At 37.8% G+C, this 21,778-nt stretch overlaps 1 protein-coding gene and 1 non-coding gene across 2 annotated transcripts; both read right to left on the minus strand.

Moving 5' to 3' along the window:
- Positions 1 to 1,931: 1,931 nt before the first annotated feature.
- Positions 1,932 to 16,351, minus strand: cfap418 (cilia and flagella associated protein 418). Its single transcript, XM_026186013.2, has 6 exons — positions 16,117 to 16,351; positions 15,738 to 15,840; positions 13,191 to 13,255; positions 12,764 to 12,829; positions 12,454 to 12,549; positions 1,932 to 3,075 (listed from the first exon to the last, which is right to left on the minus strand). The coding sequence occupies exons 1-6, from the start codon at positions 16,260 to 16,262 to the stop codon at positions 2,916 to 2,918; spliced, it is 636 nt and encodes a 211-aa protein (XP_026041798.1). The 5' UTR covers positions 16,263 to 16,351; the 3' UTR covers positions 1,932 to 2,915.
- Positions 16,352 to 17,245: 894 nt separating this feature from the next.
- On the minus strand, positions 17,246 to 17,327 carry trnas-aga (transfer RNA serine (anticodon AGA)). The gene has a single exon. It is a non-coding gene; the product is annotated as a tRNA-Ser (tRNA).
- Positions 17,328 to 21,778: the final 4,451 nt, after the last annotated feature.

The following is a 21,778-nucleotide window of genomic DNA, read 5'->3' on the forward strand; positions in this document are numbered from 1 at the left end:
ATGCCTGGGTTAACGGAGAAAGGCGATAACCACCGCCACTGTGATACCCCTTTATCTTCACTAAGGTTTTAGGTTTTGTCAAGTCAGCTTAAGTAAAGAGAGCTTGGCTATGTTGCACTTGCTTTGCAGTGCAGCCCTCAGGTTACGTTCAAGATCAACATGCACAAAATCATCACTGACCTACCAAATTTGTATTTTCTTGATGAACATCCACAAGAAATACAGATCCTTAGAAACAATTGTAAAACTTAAAAAACCCCAATAAGTCTTAATATTGACAATTGTTAAAACGGGTAAATCAACTTTCTTACCCTCACATGGTTTAACACCCCCAACGTTGCAGGTGAAAGAATAGAGCATGTTAAAAGAAAACATCTAAGCAACACACGTTTGATGCAATACAAAACTAATTACAGTCAGATCTTAAAGATAGAATGAAGATATTGATGAGTCTTAACTCATCAATATCTTCATTCTTACATGTTTCTCTGGCTTACTTTTCTTGATTTAAATAACCTTTGCTAACAGTTTTACCACTTTTCCAGTCAAAGCGCTTTGAGTGCACACACATTCACACAGCATTTCTTTTAACATTTAAAAAGTTTTTAATACTTAACCCCACTTTTTACACACTGCTATTACTGAATAGCTTGTAATATGCATTTGCTTATTACAGCAAATACACTGGTGTGGAGCCAGATGCTGCTGTCAGAAAGACAAACGGGCATCAGGAAATGTTTCCGGACATTTATCAACATGCAAACTTTTTTTTTTCTTTGCAGTTTTTTTATGGACAACATAATGCATAAAAAGACCCATGGGATGATTTGGAAATGGTGCCATTACACTGTTTGTCCAACAGAGCAGCTCTAAAGTCACAGTTTACATGCAGCTACTCTCAGCTGAGAGGAGGAGGTGACAAGTGTTGTCTTTGCAGTTTGCAAAATTCACTGCTGGTGAAAAAACAGCGATGCCATAATTTAATTAACTGTAAAGATTAACAGCAGATATAATGTCATAATTATTACACACTAAAATGCAAGGATCTGTTGTGGCCTACCAGAATCAAATATTAACATCCAACATGTATAAAGTCACTTTGGAAATTATACCACAGAGAATTATGAGCTGAATCTGCAGCATCACCTGGTTTTGCAAGTTTTTATCAGGTTTTGGCCTCATTGTTGAGAACTCCTACGGTTGCCTTTGATTGCAAGCAGAAGCTCTCTGCAAGAAAAAAAAAGCCTGTGAGCCCAGCCTGTGGAGGATTTAGCAGCTAAAGAGGAGTCGACAGGAAGTAAATACTTACCTTGACTCGGCGCTTCATTTGGTAGTCCCTAGTCCCCATCATTTTCAGATGCCTAATATTCTTTGTAATTGTTTTTGCTTCATATCCCAATTTCCTCTGGATTTTATATCCACACACTCAAATGAGTTGTGATAACTCTGAAAAGAGGTTAATGCTAAACATGTTTACATTCAGATGAGCACAACTCAGAAATTGGGAGAAATAAAGGAAGAAGATGTTTTCTGAAAATGTTCCAATAAGTAATCCCCCCCAAAAAACGCAGCAGCTGAGCAACAGAGCTACAGAGTTTATCTCAGATTTTCTAATTCACTGGGAATTAGAAAACAACCAAGCAGGTCAAAAAATAAATACAGCCGTTACATCACAAGTGCCATTTGCTCTGTTGTGCTGCAGATGTTTTTCCTCCTTTTACTGCAGAACTTTCATTTTGAACTCCTCTGCCTTCTGGCAGTCAAAGCCTTTTAAGGCCATCTGACATTTTTTAAAAAAAGAAACATTATTATGTTGACATTACTGTTTTTAAAAACAGCGAAACTCTGCGCTTGGGTGTAAATTTTGATGCCAGCTGTCAAACTAGAAGTTAACAAACTCTTTAAATACAAAGATACATTTCATAGATCAATTATCAATCAAAATTTTCATTTTATTGATAATTTCAATCATTTTACAGCTACACATTTGGAGAAAAGAAGGACCTGGATTCTAATCTAGTCTGGGCCCCTCTGTGTAAAGCAGGAGTCTCAAACTCACGGCCTGGGGGGCCACTTGCAGCCCATGTCACCCCTACTTGTGGCTCATATATTGATGTGAAGAGATATGATGCAATTTGGCCCTTGAAGTTACTTTTTTGTTAGGGAGGATTTGTTTGTTGTTGAGTGCAATGTTAAAAGAATTTCTTTAAAAAGCCCAAAAATGATTTAATATGACGGTAATATGAGCAGAGAGCACAAACATGCTGAGGGATTGGCTGTGTTAGCTCAGCAAAAGTTATTTGTAAAGAAAACAGTTTTCACTGGCAGTCAAAAACTAATGTGTACACTTATGTCTGCATTTTTATTTTGTTAAATACAAACAAAATTATAGCAGATGTGCTGCCACGTGTCTGGCCAGAGAGAATACCAATTTGTTTATTAGGTAGTTCAATGAAAGACTTCAGTTAAGAGTGAGAAAGAAATGTGTTCACGTTTGCAGTTTTGTCCTGTTGTCCTGGGTGGCTGTAGGAGGCAGAGCAGGTCACCTACTGATCGGAAGGTTGGTGGTTCGATCCCTGGCTCCTCCAGTCTGCATGTCAAGTATCCTTGGGCAAGATACTAACCCTAACTTGCTCTCCGATGCATCCATCGGAGTATGAATGTGTGAATGTACTTAGAAAGCACTATGTATAGATAAAGTGCTTGTGAGAATGGGTGAATGAGGCATGTTGTATAGAGCACTTTGAGTACTCCGGGAGAGTAGAAAAGCGCTATATAAGAATCAGTCCATTTACCATTTATACAATATTTAAATTTTTTTTTTTAAAAACTCCTACATTTTCAGAAATTTTGGAGGGTTCTTTTGTACTACTTGAACAGTCTTTCTAGCACTGAGGGTTAGGGGTTAGGGAAAATCAGTCTTGGTGTTTGCCACAGACCCATCTGAGCTGAGGTTGGTCCCTGAGGTCTGTCGGCTCTAACGTGGAGATCCAGCTGCACTGGCAGGCGTACGCCCGCAAGCCTCTCCTCTTCTTCAGCTTGGTTCCAAGCTTCTGACGTTCCGGCATGTTGTTCCTGCCGGCAGAGAAAGACAGACAGTGAACTTTAATCGTTACAGGGATAAGACCTTACCCTTCCAGCTGCAGCCCTGCAGACAGTCTGCTGGAAGGACAAAATATCTGACATGCACAGATGAAAGTGAGAGAAAAAAAGGATTCTTGCCCTTAAGGAACTTTTAAGCTATGATGCCAAAGTATAGCGACAATAAAGGAATCTTTATCATATGAAACACACTGGCCGACTGGTTCCATTTCTGTGTTTCCAGCAGCTCAGGCAGTGTTTTCATCACACAGCCTCTGACAGACTTCACCAAGGGGAAAATCTAGCAGCTTTAGAGACAGTTTGTAATTTAAAAAAAAATGTTCTTTGGACACAAACACCACTTTAAACTGATGTCAGTGTTGCTCTGTAACTGGTAGATGGGTACACTCAGTACCTCAGTTTGCTCACAAAGCAACCTCAATTTGTGCAGTCATGGAATCCACAGGATGTTGGAAACAATCCTTTGAGTTTGACACAATGCCATCATATAATTTCTTCAGAGTTGATACAACCGTCCGTTTTAATGCATCACCAGAGCTCTTTGTTATGTTTCAAGAAACCAGTCTGACATGACTTTTGCTCATGCTGGAAGCAGCCACTAAACATGGAAAATTATTTCCTTATAAGAATGAACATGATGGATGACAATAGGGCGACCGTGGCTCAGGGGGTTGGGAATCGCATCTGTAACCGGAAGGTCGCCGGTTCGATCCCTGGGCTCTCTGTCCTGGTCGTTGTGTCCCTGGGCAAGACACTTTACCCTACTGGTGTTGGCCAGAAGGGCCGATGGCGCGATATGGCAGCCTCGCTTCTGTCAGTCTGCCCCAGGGCAGCTGTGGCTACAACTGTAGCTGCCTCCACCAGTGTGTGAATGTGAGAGTGAATGAATAGTGGTATTGTAAAGCGCTTTGAGGGTCTCGAAAAGCGCTATATAAATCCAATCCATTATTATTAATAAACAGAAAGGCTGCAGCATTCCAGTAATTAATTAAAAGTAGATAGAAGTTAAAGTACACTTCTACTTCTTTGTTTTCAATCATGTATACACTGTTACAATGATGTATCCTCCATGACAAATATCATCCATATAGTAACCTTTCCAAAAACACAAACAATAATACCAACCTATACTGTGTCAGTTTGGGTTAAAGTAGGGGCCCGTTCTTCGTACCTCGCTAAGTAAGTTAGCTGGATTTGATTGTTGACGATTTCGCGTGATCTTGGATCGTTCGGTTCCCCGAAGCTCATCCGGGACTTGCTGTCATAGCAACAGTAAGCGTAAACCTGCTCGGGAGCAGGTTTACTTTATGTAAACAGGATTAGATCGCGGCCACGCAGGTATGTCCGCTTCATTCATACGAAAGCAACAGCGATATTCCACCACTGTTTCACCATAAATAAATAACATCAGTGTAACTAAAGATAATGCAGCACTTGATCCTTTTATTGATGTCACACAGATACATACAGGTCATTTCCTAAAAAAGGGAAATGTACTATTAACATTCTATTACATGTATGTGATTATTATAGATGTAAGTCATATTTCAGAGTAGTAATTGCAAATTACTTCATGTAATCAAGATGAGAGACCACGGCTATAAAAGCGAAGGTGGATTTGGGAAGTCTGTCGCAGTCATATCCTGTCCGTTTACGCGAGCCACCCATTGCGGAAGGTGCAAGATTGATAAGGAGAGTCCTCAGAATTCAGCGTATATTGCGGGACAGACAGGATCCTTTAGCTCAGCGCGACAGTGTGCTCATAGAGAGATATCGATATTCCTGTGAGGGTATTATTTACCTAACCAACTTGTTGACGAGGGGGTGCAGGACCACCACCTGTCTTTTTTTTTGCTCTGCCCTTTTCTTGGTTGCTGTTATAAACAAACAGATTATTTCAGGGTCTCTTTCCAAGAGACTAAAAGCAATATAAGTGATAAATATTACCATTCTGTAGAATATTCTTATATTTCACTTTTACTTGTTCCCATGTTCTAGTGGGTCCTGTTGTGGCTCTAATGTGAAAGGGGATATAATATAACATATTATAATATAATATAATGTAATATAATATTGGATAATATGGTGTGATATGATAAATCTACCCTACCGCCTACTGGTGTTGGCCAGAGGGGCCGATGGCGCAATATGGCAGCCTGGCTTCTGTCAGTCTGCCCCAGGGCAGCTGTGGCTACAACCGTAGCTGCCTCCACCAGTGTGTGAATGTGAGAGTGATTGAATAGTGGCATTGTAAAGCGCTTTGGGTGCCTTGAAAAGCGCTATATCAATCCACTCCATTATTATTGTTATTATTAAATTACTTACGAGTTTAATTTGTCAGCAACTTTCTGCCAGCCCTCTCTCCTTGCTTTTGCAGCCTTTGCAGTGTTCCCTTGCGTTTTAATTAAACTCTGAAACTCCTGAAATCCCTCACTCAAGAGTTCTTGCTCTGCTGCCGAAAAATACCGAGCGCGCTCCTTCGACATTTTCGCCGACCAATCAGAGGGTTGCCAATCAATGTTTCTACTATCGATGCGTAGCCCCTTTTACGACACCCAGTGATCTCACATTACTTCATCCAGCTGTACTAATCGTCAACAGCAGGTGTGTTTGGAGAACCGGATTAGCGAGCTCACGGTTAGCGCGATGATTTGGTCTTGGATGTGTCATTTGATCTTGGATGTAGTAAGCGACGTAAGAAGAACGGGCCCCAGGTCTTTTCACTTTTACATCAGCGGATCTTACATCCGTCAGTACTGAAACTCTGCAACTTAGGAAACACTGAGTTAAAGTCCTGGCTTTAGCATGAGGAGAGAAAAAATGTGAATTTTAATATCCTTACATAGAATAACATCATGAAATTGAATGGGCTAGATAAAGGAATCAAAGTCATTCATCGGAAATAACTATATAATGACTTATTTTTTATCTTTTAAATATACAGTGATTAACAACCACCAGTGCCCACAAACTCTTTAATCAAACCTTTTCATGTTTCCGAAAATAGTAAAGCACATTATCATTATTTTTTGAATAGATGGATGCATGGATGATTACTTTTTGATGAAGATGCTAAATTACAGTTCTTTGTTAGTTTTAGTTGTTAAATGTCTGGGTTGATATATTTCTGAGAGGTCCAAAGTGCCGGCTCTAATTTGGGTAGAAAAACACGAATTTGGTTTGTTATTTGCTTATAAATGCAAATGTCATTTTTAGGTTTAAACAAGTCTTTGACCGATTTCTGAATTTTTTGTATTTCTTTGTTTTTATGACAGGTGGTCGAATATATGTGTTAAGCACTGCGTTAAACACTGTAATTAAATATGAAACATTTGATTTAGACATGAAAACGTAAAATCAAACATATTTAAAGTTTACACCGGTAATAGTCCAATATGAATAATCCTGACCCACTGACCTAGATTCATCTATAACAGTACCCTGATCTTCGCTAAATAAAAATGCATGCTTCTGCGTGACAAATGAATACAGACAGTCATTAACATTACGCTCAAGTGTACTTAACATGTATTTTCCTCTAGCTTTGTGCTGTTTGAGGTTGATGTTTTTTTAACTTCTGCTTTATGCTTGAAATAAAATCTGCGTCATGCAGGTCACCCCATAATAATTTATGAGTAGAAAATTATGCAAACAATTCTAAATTTGCATACTGTGCCACTCCCTTTTGCTTTTAAAATTATAGGCACAGCAGACATGCACTTCTATCACTGTTAATGTCCTGGTGTAAGCCTCTTAATTAAGAAGAAACAACAACCGTGTGGGTAGTAATGGATGCATAAGCTACACATGACCAGGCAAATGTCAAATTAGTGTGAAAGGAAAATCACCTACTCAGACCACTGAGGACAGAAAACACGATATTCCTCATTAACAAATTATGGGTAAACTACTTAATGTACTATTCAGACAAAAACAATGAATTTAATTCGTTCAACACAGATCAAGTGTGAAATTAAATTACAGCTCGGTAGCTTAACCCTCCAGTAAAATGTGTTTGAATAGATTATAGCATAACTTTTATTTTAATCTGTCACCAGGTCTGTAAAAAAAAAAAAGTAAATTTGCATGTGAATATGTTTTCCCTACATTTACATTTAGAGGCTATGAAGTGCATATGTACATGCCTCCGATGTGATGTTTCTATTAATTTTTTTTTTAAACTTCACCTTTTGTAGCTGAAAGGTCGAAACTCTACTCCTAACGGACTGAAGCTTTATTGAGGATAACACTGACGTGATGACATGAAGGGCAAACTCATCATCCTGAGTGCTCCTGAGTGCTTCAAAGTGCTCTGAACCTAAAATCACACTAAAAGTAAATTGCACACTTGTGGAGTAAAAACATTGCTAAGTGCTGACATGCCATTGGTGTGGACGTATATCTTTGGGTATATCCTGGTGTGAAAACTTGACACATTTACAGCCTTCTTAACATCTCATAATGTCTTTCCAAGCACTAAAAGCCTTCTGGACACATACATTTAGGTTTCCTGCACTTTCCAGTGAAAAACACTTTAAGACCGTCTTAAGCTTCACAGAGCCAGCTTCACTGTTTCTATATACTCTGGAAACCTTTCATAATCAGAGGATTTCTGGTGTTTTACCCGCACACTAACAACAACTCATTTAGATGTATTAGATCTTTTGTGTATGTACTTATATATTAATTCCGATATTACTCATAAATCACCACCTACCCACCTACCTATCGATCGATCTATCCTACATGCATATCTGTGTTGTCTTTCAGAAGGAAACTATATAGACCCAAGCACCAAACAGCTCCTCTATTACAACTTTATATTTTATGTCACGAGATTGAGAATATCTCCCTTCTACTTAGCAGAAGTTAGGTGAAAAGATGTAGAAGACAACTTTGATGGGCATCTAAACAAAAGCCTTTTTATCAAAAAAAAAATTGAAGGAAACATTTTCTCTGCAGTCTTCAAGACTACAAGGCAGCAGATCTAACCACAGCCACATCATGCTTACTATTGTGGGAACCACAAGTTTTTAATTCCCAGACTTCCATGCAAATAAGCTCACCATGCAGTATAGGCGTAACCCCATGGGAAACATGCTTTGCTTTGGACAAAGACTGGATTTAAAACTGTAGTTACATATTTGCCTAACAGGTGAAAGACCCCTCATATGAAACACCAATCTCTTGGGCAGCTGTGTCAGGAAGGGCATCTGCTGCAAAAATCTGCCAGATTAAGCGTGTGGAGATAACTGCTGTGGTGACCCATTGTGAATAAGGAGCACCTGAAAGTAGCTTTATGTGTGATCTAGACATCTACTAAACTTTCACCTCTGAACCACAATGAACATGATTTTAATCTCGACAGCTCTGTACCATTTACACACCCTTTCAGACCCATAATCAACAGAAAATTGCTCAGTGGGATATGGATGACTGGCTGAAATTAGGTTGAATTCGTGTTAGTGTAAAGGCCTGAAATGCCAACCTTTCTCTTTTCAACTCAATTCAGATTTATTTTTAAAAGAGACTTAATCCACAAAATAATGTCCATAGACATCTGGTACATGGGGGAGCAATTTTTCTTCATTAATGAGGTTATTTTGTTTCCATTGTCAAAGTGAGAATATGTCTAGATTGAGTTTCCCTTATTCGGAAAGGATCAGATGGAATGCTTTAAGATCACATTGCCAACTGATGCAAATCAATTCCGTTTTTGAGGAATTAAGGCAATTTTGTAAGGATGGTACTGGACCAGAATTTCACCATCAGCTAATCTACTAACAAATTTGACTTCAATCAAATCTCCAATAATATTAAAAGAAATGTAGAAACAATCATGAATCAGTGTCTTAGCACCATCAGCCCTAACCCAATTTCCCTCAGGATGAATAAAGTATTATCAATCAATCAGTTTACACCTACGTATTTCCAGCTATTGAAATGGAAGAGAATCGATCAACTTGAAAAGAGAAAGTCACCTGCAAACAGTAGAACAATGCAGTCACACCATGTGCAGATACAAATGCTGGCAACGACATCATCCACACTGTAGGCTCTCCATACATTCGACACAGACGTTAATCAGCCTCAGTGTTCAGTTAAACCCTCAGTTCCTTTATTTATTTATTTATTTGCCTTTACAGTAGCTCTCAAACTTTTACTCAAATACTTACTTTACTTAAATAATGGTCAGACACCTTAGTCTCACTTCATACTTTTCACCTGATTATCCGTGGCCCATTAGTGTGACCCGCCATAGTCTAAGAACCGCCGCTATAACGAGTGACAGCGTCACCAGAAGTCAACCTTTGCCCCTCCTGTAGCTGCACGTGCGGACAAAATGACACCATTACCCGTTGTAACATTAATGGACGTCACCTGTGTGCTGTTATCTGAATGGTATTCTACTGCTTTAGTATTAAAATTATGGAAAGCTCATTTCTCACATCATCATCCATCCATCCATTCGCTTCCGCTTATCCTTTTCAGGGTCGCGGGGGGCGCTGGAGCCTATCCCAGCTGTCATAGGGCGAGAGGCGGGGTACACCCTGGACAGGTTGCCAGTCTGTCGCAGGGCCAACACACAGGGACAGACAACCATTCGCACTCACATTCACTCGCACATTCACACCTAGTGACAATTTGGATTATCCAATTAACCTATCCCTACAAGCTGCATGTCTTTGGACGGTGGGAGGAAGCCGGAGTACCCGGAGAGAACCCACGCAAACACGGGGAGAACATGCAAACTCCACACAGAAAGACCCCGGCCTGATGGTGGAATTGAACTCAGGACCTTCTTGCTGTGCGGCAACAGTGCTAACCACCGTGCTGCCATCACATCATCATAAGTAGATAAAAGCATGAGGATGAACCTGTTTGTGTAGTTCAAACTGCATTCACAATATCACATATTACTAATTATTTATGTCCTCATGAACTTTGTTTTCATATATTTTCTGAGCAACAGAAAGAAATCTATGAACTGGGATGTAAACACAAGCAACAAGAGTAAAAACAGACTGGTGCTTGTCTGACAAGTAGCACGACTCACAGATAACTAAGACATTATGTGAATTCTGTCAAGAGAAAGTTTACAGAAAGAAAACCTAATATGCTCACATTTATATAACTGTGATACTCAGTCTGTAAGCTTGTACCAGCAGTCTGCTTAGTTTATAGTTTTCTGGAGAGGCTTAACAAGGGTGTGGGAGTAGGATAGTGTGGTTGTTTATATTCTAGTCACAAAGATCTGCAGATGCTGAGTTGTTTCCATTGGGGAAAGATAACTGCTCTTATCAGTCATTAGGACTGTGGGTGGATTAATGAGGGCTGACCATGTTTTACAATGTGCCCTGTTCTACTTTACTCAGAGTTCAGCTCGTCTAGAAGGAAAAAAAACAAAAACATATACATTTAAAAGTAGCTCCACAGAACATTACTGCCCCCGTCTGGTCAAGCACAAAAACCCAATAAATCTTGAGAAAAAATAATAATATAATTTTCTTAAAACGCATAAACATTTAAATTCAATTTTTATGCCATGTGATTCGTTTTTATATTGCGCCAATTCAAAAACGGTCACCTTAAGGTGCTTTATGTGGTAAAGGTAATGACACCAACAAGTTCACTGTCCCAAATATGGGAACAAGTGAAAAACACTGTTTTGGTCGATGTAGCCATTCCATGCACTAAGACTGAAATACTGAGATACTGAAAGGGTTCTGTAATAGAGCAATGAAAGACTTTTATAATTCACTTACATACTTACAATGTGAGTAGACTATAATAATTAGAACATTCATTCAATATCCCCAAAAAAATCCAGCCTTCCTGACATTATATGTGAGTAAGAGTTGTGGATAATTTGGAGTCTCACACTTAACAAGGTTGGTATTAAGATAAACATCCAGGAAATTCCTTATAAAATAATAAAAGGCAGCACAGAGGCTTTTAATACTGTAAAATAGGATTTCATGACTCATTCTTTTTTTTATGTTATTTGGGTACAAATGTGTTTGCTCATACTTGATTGGCCAGTAAAGCCTCATTCCAGATGATGATGTCATGTTCAGAGTTTGTTTTTTTTTGTTCCTCTGCTGCATTAATAAAGTGGCCTCATTCAGTTTCACACTGTTACCTGTCAGAACAAGGCGCACAACTCAGTACGCGCACATCAAACAGCTAAAGTCCACAACAACTGATCTGCACTTATGTGTAACAGACTACTTTATCACTGCTCCCTGGCTTTGCGGGGAAGGTGGGGTGAATACAGTTGAAACTCACACAGGGGATCTCAGTGTGTGTGTGTTATGGATCATCAAATTGATGCCACATAAGTCGAAAAAGTGGTGAGAACAATGAAATGCTGTGCAAATTCACTTCTGTACAGCCCCACTGGTACTGGTTTGTAACCTAGGATCCCCAATAAGGACGACAATAAGTGTGTGTGTGTGTGTGTGTGTGTGTGTGTGTGTGTGTGTGTGTGTGTGTGTGTGTGTGTGTGCGCGTTGGGGGAGGGGGGTCACAAGATAAAACCGGTAGCAGGTTTAAAAATATGTATGGCAAATTTATAGACAAATATATCCTTTTCCTTGCAAGTTTTTGTATTTTGTTTTTATGTGTTCAAGAGGAAAAATGAAGCAGAAAAAAATCTGTTTTATCTGAAAAGTGATAAAACAGAATAGCTTGAGTCTCAAGAGACCAAGCTATTCTAGAGACTAAAATGCCAGAGTGGGGTCATTTTATTATACTTTTTCTGATGGCTTTACTCGTGTTTATCTCACCTCTAGTGTTTCATTTATATGTGACAGATATTCTAAAATGTTCTAATAGACTTAAACGTGACTGAAAACTAGAATTATGTAAAAAGTAATCAAAACATTTTCATCATCAACTTTAGCAACAAGCCTTATGCAGCTGCACATCCTACTATTCTAAGTCATCATAATTCCTGTAAAAAACTACGAAAGTTTCAATGAAAAGTTGCAGATAGAGTTCAAATATTTAAAAATAATCACTGCTGGGCTCGTAAATTATCCCGATCAATCACTTGAAGGTTATAGGCTGACCAAAAACCAAAGTTTTTAACAAGTACTAGCAGAGCACACTAAACTGCATATACAGTCTGTAGAGGCTAAGCTTGCGCTTGAAGCCAGTGAGGTGTTCGTGTGTCTACCTTAAATACATTCCCATAGACACACCATATGTAAAACACAAAAGGTGACCACTAGCGCCATACATAAGGAGCAATTTAAATCTGCTACTCGTGTTCCTCTTTAAAACTTCTTTAATCACGCATTTTCTTGTCAAGATGAGAAAAACATGGCATCGAGCCTGCAGACTCACCTGAGGAACAGGTAATCACAGGTTGAATCCCACTCACAGTCATCAAACATCAGCACCCGAAAGTCGCAGGATATACACCTCAGCTGGTCACATGATCTATTGGTATACAGTCAGTTATTATTTGCAATAGGCAATGAATACACACTATAGGTAATCACTCATTGGTCTATAATCATTTGAAAATGCACCGTGGTGTAATTTATTTAAACTAATAAAAAGTATGTTGTGGATCCTAGAGTTCTACATCTTTATAAACCAGGACCAGACGAGACCTGACAGACGCTCTCAGTATGAAATTACTTTTTCACACCTCTTGGATGCGGCTGTTCCGACACCATTTGCGACAGAGCTCCCGCCAATAAAAACAGGACAGCACCTGGATGCAGAACACGCAGTGCAAATTGTGTCCAGACAAACAGAAAGAGCAAGAAAATCAAAATCCTGCATAAACTGGATGCACAGCCTGAACAAACACACAACCTGGTTGTTGCTTTTATATTTAATATAAAGACTTTTATCTGGCCACTGATACGCTTCCACATAATATGTTACTGACTTTTATCTTGGTTAACTATCCTTCATACACGGATTTAGTAAATATCCAAACTTATGGCACATGTAGAAATGCTAACTCGGAGACAAATGCAGTTTAACTTCCTTGCATCCTGTGATTATTGCATGCCTGCATGTTTTTGTTGTTTGTTTGTTTTTAATTTTGAATAAACTAAAAGACTTACTTTCTTCCTCCTGACTGAGATGGAAGCCTCTTTTCCACATGTGGCCCTTTAGGAAACTGCTCAGCCTAAAATGAAAGGTTAAAAAAAGAAAAGAAAAAAAGAGTTATTTCTTTCTTAAACTGTGAATAGAATTCAACCAAATAAAACCTACATTTATCGCCACCTGCTCCTCCCCATCCCTCTTGTGTATGTGTAGTTATAATCAAGTAGAGCTGTCACAAAGAGGACATTTGAAAACCCAGGTGTATGTTTATGGCTCTTACTGTTTATTCATAATGCAGGTAAAGACTTGGAGATGAGACAGGTGCATCATAATAATGTCTGACTGTGAAGGCAGAAGCTGAACCTAGATATCGGCACTTTAAGTGTTTCACATAATCGTATTCTTCCACCTGCCTCTTCTTAGAACCCGCTCCTGGTGCCTGAGCTGCATCCTCTTTGTACCAAACGTAGCTGGTCACAGCCAGTTTTAGTGTTGTGGGTCAGAGAGACCGAGTTTCCCTCTGTCAGAGGACCAGAGCGGCTGAGTCATGTGTTATTTAGAGGATCTGAAAAATAATTTGGACATAAGAATTTGAGCCGTACCTAAATTAATAGATTTTGCCCCCACTTGAAAAAAAAAATCCTTTGAGTATCTGGTTCTCCAGCTTGAAATGCTCCGATGTGTTTACCTGCTGGTCACTAACTTTCTTTTTATTGGTCAAATTGGTTGATCATAGCTTTTCTGTTAAATTGATGCTGAACTGAACAATTTCTAAGGCACAAAAGCAAAACAGAGGAAAAAATTCAACAAATTGCATTCGCAGGGAACTACAGTGTATTAGGAACAGATATTTCCTGTGTGTGTGTGTGTGTGTGTGTGTGTGTGTGTGTGTGTGTGTTTGGGGTTCTTTGTGGCAGCAATTTATTTAATTAGTGTAATTGTTTCATATAGCACATTTTTTGGCTTGGTCTTGCCTAATAAGTCAACTTGTCACATCATCCATTTAGTTAATAGCTGACACACATTAAATATTTGGAATTTTGTTACTGGAAACTGTGTATCCTCTACTTTTATTATATATTTTCCCTCACTTTCTGCAAAATTAACACGATTAGCTAATGCAACTCCTTTGAGAATAGTTTCAAACAATAATTTTCTGTTTTTTCCCCTCAGTATACCTGTCTATCAGCTCAATTATCCAAGTTAAGGCTACTACCTGCTTCATTCATTGGGCACTGTAAGACTGTGGTTCTCAAACTGTGGCTCATGAACAATCAGAGTACCGTACTTTCAAGCAACATTAGAGATTTATCAAAGTAACTTAAAGTTTTACCCTAAAAAGCGGTTCACTTCTTATAAGAATACACTGCGATGGTAACTTGTGCTGCAAATCAACACGTATAAAAATCACTTTTTGCTGACCAATCAGTTTCCTAAAAAGCAGTGACCACAGAAAAGTGGCACCTGGTGTGCTCTTCTGCAGCTGTAGCTCATCTGCTTCAAACTTTGATGTTTTGTGCATTTAGAGATGTTCATCTGCATTCCTGGTCTCACACAAGTGGTTTTTTGAGTAACTGTTGCCTTCCATTCAGCCCACAGCCTTAATCCTCTTACCTCTCTGGGTCAAGGCATTTTGACCCCGAAAACTGCTGCTCTCTGGATATTTTCTCTTTTCCAGAAAATTCTCTGCAAAGATGGTTGTGTAAGAAAATCCTAGCAGATCAGCGTTTTATGATATACGTAGACCAGCTAGACCCAGACCATGTCACCAATGACTATGCCACATTCAAAAATCACTAAAATCATCTTTCTTCTGATTCTCTGCTTGAACTTAAGGAGCTTGTCTAGACCATCAGCATGCTTAAATGCATTGACTGTATGCCGTGTGATTGGCTATTTAGATTGGATTTGCATTAACAACCACTTGACTGGTGTATACCTAATGAAATGGCTGGTGAATGTATATAGGGCCTTCCAAGGCTTACTGACTAAAGCACTAAACCACACATATTCCTATCAGGCACTGCTGACAAATGCCGGGTTGACTTATGAGGGTAATAACTACCTTTGTGTAAGTGCTTAACCTGAATGCAGATATTGAGATAAATAAATCTTGACATTTTGAACTTACTCTGTGGTCCTACACGAAAACAAACATGTGAAGTGAAACTAGTTGAATAAATATGCTTATTGCTAAGGCTTGATAAAATCTCTGGGGCATGCCAGCCTGAGGGCCAACACCAGCTCTTGGTAAGATTTTATGAGGATCCTGAGCCTGACAAAGAAGAAAGAACAACTCTGCATTTCATTCATCCACTTCATCACTTCAGACATGATACAGCAGTGCAAAATAAGATTATGGGACCACAACGCAAGATTAAGTCTTCCTAACAATTTCAGATACAAGCAGTGCCAGCTCAGCATCAGTTAAAAACTTAAAGTATATGACAGCAGTGTGCCCCTCAATCATATGCAAGACTTAAAAAATGTTTTAAGGTGTAATTCACTTCTTGTAATTCACAGTTCTCTTTCCAGAATTCAGAACGGGTTCAAGTCAATCTTACCTTTGGCTGAGGGAAAGGACTGCAGTCTTCCTCCTGTAATTCCTCCAGCAGGGCGTCAATATCCTCAGTGACACTGTTCACTGACCGTTTAGGCTTTGTGGCACTAAATCAGAAACAAATACATGGATTAGTGTCTTGGGGTTGTAGCAGGTGCTGGTGACAGATATTAATGACTGTTTTTAAGAGCAAACCTCTGTATCTACAATAACCCATATTCTGCATATTTCGGCAGTTTCTAGTATAATTTGAAAACGCTGAAGTCATTGAATATAAACTGAACTGATCATTAAGTTTATTAAATTGTAGCAATGCATGGAAGCTGAAGTAATGCTCAGCTAACTTATACCTGACATGTGCTAGCCAAGTTAGCTTTGTTTACCCGTGCTTTTTCTGTCCGTCTTTGTCTTTCTCGTCTTTTCCAGCCACATTTGAGTTGGTGCGAGCCGCTGAGGACGCGATTGAAACGTTGCGACAAAACTTTTTCTCGACTTCATCCAGCAACTCGTCCAAATCTTCATCATCCATCGTAAAGAGTTCCTCCCACAGAATGCTGTACCCCCACCCCAGCTAATCAGCACAAGCTAGCGGCCGAAACCATGAGAGCGTTTATCGTTGCTAAGCAACAGCGGAACATAGCGGAAGCCGAACTGCGGAGTCTTCAAAATAAAAGTCTAAATCGACTCATGCTCAAAGAAAGCTTTAATTTATACTTGACATTAGGTATTACATTAGGGATTTGCCCCAGAGCCTCTGCTTGTTTGCAGATGTTTGTGTCTACCTGACATATGTAGGTCAGGCATGAATCTCCTGGACTATGATGTTTGTAGACAACAGTGTTATCGATAGTGAGAGTAGGGACCTGATAAAATAGGGTCTGGAGAAGTGGGGTCATTGTTCTCTAGAGAGATTGCGAATGAAAATCAGTAGAAGAAAGAAATACTCAAGATAGCAGTGAGACCCCCAAAAAACCCCATACAGGAACACACACTTTGTCTAACCTTTTTTCAGGTTAAAGTATACTGATATCTTACAGGTAACTATCAAATAATTACATTTGACAACATGGGCGCGCAACTTCTATTATATATTGGGATGTTTATTTATAATGGGATATTTATAAATAGAGCTATTTGTATTTATTAGAGCTATTTGTATTTTTCTTGCTGTGTTTTATTTCATTTAGTTGTACAGCACTTTGGTCATCTGTGTTGTTTTTAAATGTTTATAAATCTCAGTCATGATTTTGTTCTGTTTTGTAACTCTTTAATATATTGTGATGTTTCATTAAGTTTAATTAGAACGCTTATTTTATTAATAAATTTATTTTGAAAATGTGACAGGATGTACTGTTAGTTGTTCTTTCGTTGCTTATAACATTAGAACAACCGTTTTTAAACTAATGTAGGCTAATTTGTCAACAATAAAATAGTCCCGTCCTTTGAAAACCCGAGAATGTAGAATTGCAAATTGCATTTTAAAAATAAATAAATAAATAAGCCAAAAAGATTCGTTGTCGGCAGGATTCGAACCTGCGCGGGGAGACCCCAATGGATTTCTAGTCCATCGCCTTAACCACTCGGCCACGACAACCGGATGGAGCAGTACCTTCAAATTGCACGTTTTTAACAGGCCAAGTTAGTCTTATACGAACGACAGAATGAGTTCCTTTGGTTCATAGCGTAGTTCTACTGAACTGTACTGTACAAAGTACAAGTACAGTTCCGCAGAACTACGCTATAGGAACAGGTGTATTTGTAGATATCAGTGGTGTACTCTGTATTTACAACAGTATTTGCAACCGATTTCCCTACTTCCCTTAGTTGAACAGCTCTACACACCCACATGCTGTAGTCTCACATTACAGTAGTTACTGCAGTTTAATTTGAAACCGGTGTTCCTTAGAATGTGAAAATATCCAACATATATTGTGCATCGAGCTGTAAAAAGGCGCGAGGTCTGAGTTTTACAAGAAGTGCTGCTTTGAAAAAGTCCCAACCACTCAAACACGGTGAAGTGTGAAGACGGCGGAAGAAACTTGGTTAACCTCGTAGTTGAGTTATTTAGGGTCAAGGAACAAGTCTGACTTCCTGCTCATTCAACATTAAAGAAAACCCAAGTCGTATTCCCGTATTATGAGTTCAGGTGCCTTCCCATCAGGTGCAACACTTTTCCGCGAAATTTCCTGAAATCAATTAAGACTTTAGGGAGTTCCACAGTTTTATGAAAACAAATATTATACTAAAATAGAATACTACTCTCCCTGAACACTCACAGAGCTTGATACAATACTCTTCAGGTTGAGGGATTGCCCTGCTTCCATTATGACACATAAAATATATTTAGAAGCTTAGCATTCATCCAGCGGCAACTTAATTCCATAATATACAGTGAATTGTATGTATTCATCTATATAAAGCTTCCTTAACCATTGTGTCAGCCCTCCCTTCACTTCAGATGCAGCCATTTATCTATCTATCCACTTTTTAAATGCTTATCCGGTTCACATGAGCCTGTTCCAGCTAACACTTGGCATTTTCCCAGGACAAGCTGACAGAGGTGGTTCACCTCCAATTCAATTCAATTCAATTTTATTTATATAGCGCCAAATCACAACAAAAGTCGCCTCAAGGCGCTTCATAGATACAGAGAAAATCATATGACCCCCTATGAGCAAGCACTTTGGCGACAGTGGGAAGGAAAAACTCCCTTTTAACAGGAAGAAACCTCCGACAGAACCAGGCTCAGGGAGGGGCAGCCATCTGCTGCGACCGGTTGGTGTGAGAGAAGGAAGACACGATAAAAGACATGCTGAAGAGAGACAGAGGTTAATAACAGATATGATTCAATGCAGAGAGGTCTATTAATACATAGTGAGTGAGAAAGGTGACTGGAAAGGACTGGACTCCAGCATCGTCCTGTTGAGAGGAAGCAGTGCCATGCTGCCCAGCTCTTCACTTCATTTATTAGCGTCTTCTGCTCCTCTGTCATGCAGCGTCCCACAGGGCTCAATTTTAGGGCCACTGCTCTTTTCACTGTATCTACTGCCTCTGGGTTCTATCCGTAGAAGGCATGGGATATCATTTCATTGTTATGCCGATGACTGCCAAATTTATTTGCCACTAAAACACAAGGATGGCATCACCATAAAACCTCTCTTGACATGTCTAGATGACATTAAAGCTTGGTTGGCTCTAAACTTTTTAAATTTTAATGAAAAGAAAACAGAAGTGTTGGTGTTTGGACCCAGTGGTCCCTGTGAGTCCTCCTCTGTTGTTTTAGGATCCCTGGAAGTCTATTTTAAATCTGTTGTTACTGACCTTGGTTTTAAGTTGGACAGTGATTTTAAATTGGACAACCAAATCGGAGCAGTGGTGAAGTCCAGTTTTTATCATTTAAGGCGACTGGCAAGAGTAAAATCTTTTCTTTCGAGGCAGCACCTTGAAACAGTGATCCATGCTTTTATTTCTTCCCGCCTGGACTACTGTAACTCACTTAATGTGGGGGTCAGTCAGTCATTGCTCTCACGTCTGCAGCTGGTTCAAAATGCGGCTGCACGACTCCTAACAGGAACTCGAAAAAGAATTAGAATTAGAATTCAACTTTATTGTCATTGCACATGCACAGGTACAGGGCAACGAAATGCAGTTTGCATCCATCCAGAAGTGCTTTAGTGATATAGATATATTACTATATATATTAGCAATAATATAGATATGTGAGTATATTACAGAAATGGGTCTATTATGGTATGTTATAATGTACACGGTATGAAGTATGTTGTGAATATTCTATAACTATAAGTATGTACAGGCTGTAGTGAGTACAAGCTATGTACAGGATATGAACAGGATATAAATATGAAAAACTATACAGAATATGAAAAAAGAGAGCATATAACCCCCGTGCTGGCCTCTCTGCACTGGCTGCCTGTGTCTTTTAGAGGTAATTTTAAAATTCTTATGTTTGTTTTTAAATGCCTTCACAGTCTTGCCCCGCCTTACCTCTCTGAGCTTCTTCATCCCCACATACTCTGTCGGTCTCTCAGGTCAGCTGACCAGCTGCTCCTGGAGGTACCGAGATCCAGGAGGAAGCTCAGAGGGGACAGGGCCTTCTCTATTGTGGCTCCAAAATTATGGAATAATTTGCCCATGCATGTTAGAGAGGCCCCTTCACTGTCCACTTTTAAATCACATCTTAAAACCCACTTTTATTCCTTGGCTTTTAACCTCAGTGAGACTTAGTTTCTCTTTTAATTGAAGTAGTTATTTAATGAATGATTTCACTCTTCTTTTATTTGTTTTTTATTTATATCTCATGTAATTTTATTTTACAGTTCCAATGTACAGCACTTTGTGTCAGCTGTGGTTGTTTTAAAGTGCTTTATAAATAAAGTTGATGATGATGATGATGTAACTTGTCTAACTACACTTTCAAGTTAGGAAGGTTTGTCAGGTGCCCAAGATGCAGTTTAACAGCTGTCATCTTAGAAGTGTTAGTGTAATAACTCATAGATTAGCTTTTCTAACTACTCCTATTATCACCTAGTTCAGTTTGTAGTAAATTTACTGGCACTGACTGGTAGAGTGGTTTTCTACTCTGAGAACACTTTTACACTACAAACTCCATACACCAATCCCAAACCAAGCATGTTGCCCAACAACACTTTAGCACGGAGACTCAAGGAACTGGAGATCGAACAACTGATCCCACAAGTTATTAATGACCTCTTATATTTTATGTCAGAGTTTGGAAAGCAACAAGGAATGCCCAGAGTCTGTCCAGGAGAGGTAGAAGCTTCTGAGTAATTTCTGACTTCCAAAGTCGGTTTCTGCACCATCAGACATAAATTGTTAGACACTAATGTGCTGCACTTTAGTTGATGAACAGACCCCAAAAAGCTGCAGAGACACAGATCCAAACTCAAAAATGTATTTATTTAATATACAGGCAGTATTTGGGAGATCACTGGTACTGCAGATGTGTCCATATAGTGTTTTTTTATGCATTTTTAAACTATCAACAACACACATTAGGAGAAGCACATACACATAAGAAATACCAATGTATTTCTTATGTGTATCATTGAATCAAAAAAGTATCCATGAATCATTAATTGAGATACAGAAAATAAAGCAATAATTTTCTCATGTTACGCTGACTGAATGCAGAATATCAGTGTTCCCATTTCTGTCTCCTTTTGTTTTCAGTATAAGAAAGTATATATATATATATATACATATATATATATATATATACATATATATATATATACATATATATACATATATATATATATATATATATACATATATATACATATATATACATATATATATATATACATATATATACATATATATATATATACATATATATACATATATATATATATACATATATATACATATATATATATATATACATATATATACATATATATATATATATACATATATATACATATATATATATATACATATATATATATATACATATATATATATATACATATATATATATATATATATATACATATATATATATATATATATATATATACATATATATATATATATATATATATACATATATATATATATATATATATATACATATATATATATATATATATATATATATATATATACATATATATATATATATATATATATATATATACATATATATATATATATATATATATATACATATATATATATATATATATACATATATATATATATATATATATATATATACATATATATATATATATATATATACATATATATATATATATATACATATATATATATATATATATATATACATATATATATATATATATATATATACATATATATATATATATATATATACATATATATATATATATATATATATACATATATATATATATATATATATACATATATATATATATATATATATATATATATATATATATATATATATATATATATATATATATATATTCTTTTTCTGTTGAAGATTTAGGCAATATACATGTTGCTGTGGAG

The sequence above is a fragment of the Astatotilapia calliptera genome, chromosome 11 (genome assembly GCF_964374335.1).
Source record: "Astatotilapia calliptera chromosome 11, fAstCal68.1, whole genome shotgun sequence".
Classification (NCBI taxonomy): Eukaryota; Metazoa; Chordata; class Actinopteri; order Cichliformes; family Cichlidae; genus Astatotilapia; species Astatotilapia calliptera.

Excerpts from the sequence above, each read along its gene's own strand:
- cfap418 (XM_026186013.2), bottom strand. The coding sequence starts at position 16,262 with ATGGATGATGAAGATTTGGACGAGTTGCTGGATGAAGTCGAGAAAAAG. Across the intron at positions 13,256-15,737 it reads GTCCTTTCCCTCAGCCAAAG|GCTGAGCAGTTTCCTAAAGG; the intron begins GTAAGATTGACT and ends CTTTCATTTTAG. Across the intron at positions 3,076-12,453 it reads TGTGATTACCTGTTCCTCAG|GAACAACATGCCGGAACGTC; the intron begins GTGAGTCTGCAG and ends CTCTGCCGGCAG.